This window comes from Triticum dicoccoides, chromosome 7A, assembly GCF_002162155.2.
Source record: "Triticum dicoccoides isolate Atlit2015 ecotype Zavitan chromosome 7A, WEW_v2.0, whole genome shotgun sequence".
NCBI lineage: Eukaryota > Viridiplantae > Streptophyta > Magnoliopsida > Poales > Poaceae > Triticum > Triticum dicoccoides.
In genome coordinates, this window is record NC_041392.1 from 150,018,687 (window position 1) to 150,022,289 (window position 3,603).

Genomic DNA, 3,603 nt, shown 5'->3' on the forward strand with positions numbered 1-3,603 from the left:
TTGGAGATGCTGCTGTCATATGCAACAACATTGGTCACAACTATCTGAAGAGTGCCTACCGGTTTGTCATTGATACATTCAATCGAGGGTATTGCTGGCATGGATCATTTTCTGTATGCAATTTCCTGGTCGCTGGTGAATTATTTATGATGGGCATACCTGCACTCCACAAGACTCTTGGTTTTCATGACCTCCTTATTGATCTTAGAGCCTTGAGCAATGCTTTGCTGCCATACTACTGTGAAGGAAACCAACCTGGAAACGTGCCTGCACTATTCACAGACCATCTTCATTATATTACCACTAATGTCCCATTAGGAATTGGACCATCAATGTGTTCCAATCTAGGTTCATTCGTCTGATATACCATCACTTCTCGTTCTCATTGCCGGATCATACGTATTCGCTGTTTTTAGCACTTGCAACAGCAAAAAATCATCTTGGGCAGGATGACGTACGCGCATTTAATATTCTCCTTCGACAAGCTTGGAATGATTTACTGATGGACCAGATTGCAGTAGTTGGTCAAAATTGGCCTGATCAAGCCGAACAAAATCCGATCTTTTATGAAATTATGTGGTGGCAGAGCAGGCAGGCAGGGGTGGTACCTCCAAGGAGAGGATATACAGGTACACCTGAGTCATTATACAATTTTGGAAGAAACAACAGAGTTCATGCACCTGGAAAAAAAAGGTATACATATTACTATGTTTTTTGTAAAAAAATGTCACATTTGGGCTGGAGACAAAGCAACGTTGTAAATTTTACCTCTTCTGTCATTTCAGGGGCCAAGGGGAGCTCTGCTAGGGGAGATTCAGCAAGTGCCACCCCATGGTGCAAGGCGTTGGCGATGGATGATCATTACTCCTGAGGGGGAATGGGGCTGGGCGTGGCAGCCTGCTCAAGGGCAGTGGTTCTGGCCGACGGTTCTAGGTGATACCCAGTGGCGAATGACCAAGTGGCCAAATGTTGCACCAGTGCTGCCTCTACTACCATTATCTGCCCAGGTAGTGTGATGAGATCCCTTGGTTTCATGGATACATAAAATTTGAGGCATATACATTAAACAGTGTCTTTACATGCAAACTACACAGGACCAGAAAATGGATAATCCAGAGAATGTGGGCCATATGGTAGGGAAGGAGTTTGGGATGTTCTTTGCTCATGCCACGGCCTTTGTCCTCCTATTCTTACAGTGTGGAACTCCAGAGTAGTAAGTTTTTTCTTCATATTTGTTCAAATTTGGCAAAGAAAGTGCATAGAAAATAATCAAAATTTCTTCTGAATACAGTATTGATCAGCCTCATCAGAGATACGAAGAGGCAATGGATAGTTAACTGCAGAGTAAGTACCTTGTACACACTTGTATTTTCCGACCAGTGAAGCTTGATGTTATGGTCTGATGCCATTTTTTACACTTGTACATGTGAACATAAATCACATATGTATTTTACATCATGGATTTATATTCTTGGCATTCAATCTGCTAGAGCCAATTTTTAGTTGCGAAACAGGCCTGAGATAATGTCCTATTTTATGTGAGTTTGAATAGGGAACATGAAGTTGACTAGCACACAATTACTAGAGTTTAAAGTGTATTGTCAGGTCTATGCTTCTCTCGGTGTTAGTTTTTTTGTTAGCTAAAGCTTGCCATTCTGATGGAACTTTGTACGGCACATATATTTTGAGTAAATTACTTGAATTACAGACTCAATGTACATACTATACCTCACTTACCACTACGAGCTACTATTTAGGGAGAATTTGTGTTGCTAAAATTCCACGTGTAAAGACATGTTTCGTAGATCTACATGTCTAGATTCTATTTGTTTTTAAAAAGTGCAGTTTTATGTTGCACTTCTTTATTGAATCCAGGCCTGCGTAGCATACCCCGAAAGTCTTAAATCTGCAGCTATGTGGAATTGGCTCTTAATTTCGTAGCTCTGTAATTTTTGTACTTAAACAAGTACTCCCTCCTTAAACTAATATAAGAGCATTTAGATTACTACTTTAGTGATCTAAACACACTTATATTAGTTTACAGAGGGAGTAGTTTGGTAATGCTTTGTACTTTGGGGATGGGGACACATTTCAACATGATACATGTAGGGATCCAAGTTACGGCCCCGCTAGAACCTGCTTTATTTCCTTCCATCACGCTAATCCTTTGTTAAGAAAGTTTGATCTTAACATTTGCCTTTTAGGCTCTGTTTTAGGGTGTTCTCCTTTTTGGGAATATGCAACCTGGGCTGCCCAAGCAGTTTGGGTATAGATGGGACCTTGGAAAGGGTGATTCAATGTTTTGGGAGGATAATGGATAACTGACTATCCTTTATGCACCACTTATTTGAATCTTTATAATATTTGTAATGAGAAGAACCATTCAACTTGTCTATGATGAACAATTTCTCTTTGGATAATGGTTTCTGCTGTTGGTTCACATTTCTCTTTGGATAATGATCCCCCCAGGAGGATGTTGCATTCTGCTGGGGTGTATATTGTGCAATTTATTTAGAAGAAATAGTTTGGCTTGTCGTTTATAACCCATCTGCTCTACAGGTCATGCTATTTTCTCCCATTGCCGAGGCACAGCTGAGAGGAGTTTCGATGTTCCAATGCTGGCAAGATTTAAGTTGAAGGCTGCGGCTACGAGCTTGTGGGCTGATTCGCAATGCGTTCCAGTTTGATCAAATTCTCCAAAAGTTGCACTGATGAGCCAATGCATTGCTGAGTGAATCTTTTTGTAATTTTCTGTTGCTTAGGTCTACTTACTGAATCAGTGAATCTTATTGATTCATGTTGCTCATGACTTCCTTGTAAAAAATTAACATACTATAGCATCTTACCGGATCTTTTTTTATCAATTGGCGTGTACTGTTTTGTACTGCCTCCTTTTGGAAATATTTGTCAGATAAATGGATGTATCTATAGGTATTTCAGTTCTAGATACATCCATTTTTATTCATTTCTCGGACAAGTATTTTCGGATGGAGGGAGTATTATGTTTGAGTTTTGGAATGGTAGTGTTTTCTTCAAGTAGGAAACTGATAGCTCCTACTCCCTCTGTCTGAAAAAGCTTGTCCCAAGCTTGTTTCTCAAATGGATGTATCTAGAACTAACTTGGTGCTAGATGCATCAATTTGAGGGACAAGTTTTTTCTGACGAAGGGAGTAATAAGGATTTCAATTGCAAAACAGCAGTTTAGACTGAGTTTGGTTGCTGCATTCGTTTAAGATCATTATGTTGCGTTTGGATGTTTGTATTTGGGCTTGGAAACGTGATTTGGTTTTGGTAGGGGTTTAATTCAGATGATCGAATGTGCTTTGTGGTAGAGCCTGGTAACCGAGTAAAATGCAGGTATGGTATACATATGACGTATGCCACGTCGGCCAAGGGCCCGCAGTCAGACGACTTGGTCATCACTGGAAGAGGGTGAGATAACGAAGTTGTTTCCTACCCTAGCCGCCGCCACCAGCCAAGCGACTAGGGAGGCGATCTCTTTCCTCCTATCTCCACCGGCCGGGGCGCTGGTCCCCTCTCCCTTCGACCGCTGCTCCGGCGGGAGGGGGGACCCGTTCCTCCGCTTTTTAAATATATTTAGTA

General features: G+C 41.2%; 1 protein-coding gene across 2 annotated transcripts; it reads left to right on the forward strand.

Moving 5' to 3' along the window:
- Nucleotides 1–340: 340 nt before the first annotated feature.
- Nucleotides 341–2,864, forward strand: LOC119328494. Of its 2 annotated transcripts, none has more exons than XR_005158988.1 (5): nucleotides 341–693; nucleotides 786–1,007; nucleotides 1,095–1,213; nucleotides 1,292–1,344; nucleotides 2,560–2,864. XR_005158988.1 is itself a non-coding variant. In XM_037601466.1 (5 exons), the coding sequence occupies exons 1-4, from the start codon at nucleotides 567–569 to the stop codon at nucleotides 1,335–1,337; spliced, it is 450 nt and encodes a 149-aa protein (XP_037457363.1). In that variant the 5' UTR covers nucleotides 341–566; the 3' UTR covers nucleotides 1,338–1,344; nucleotides 2,560–2,864. The 2 variants fall into 2 exon arrangements, 1 of the variants encoding a protein (XP_037457363.1); XM_037601466.1 differs by having other exon boundaries at nucleotides 341–629.
- The last annotated feature ends 739 nt before the right edge of the window (nucleotides 2,865–3,603 follow it).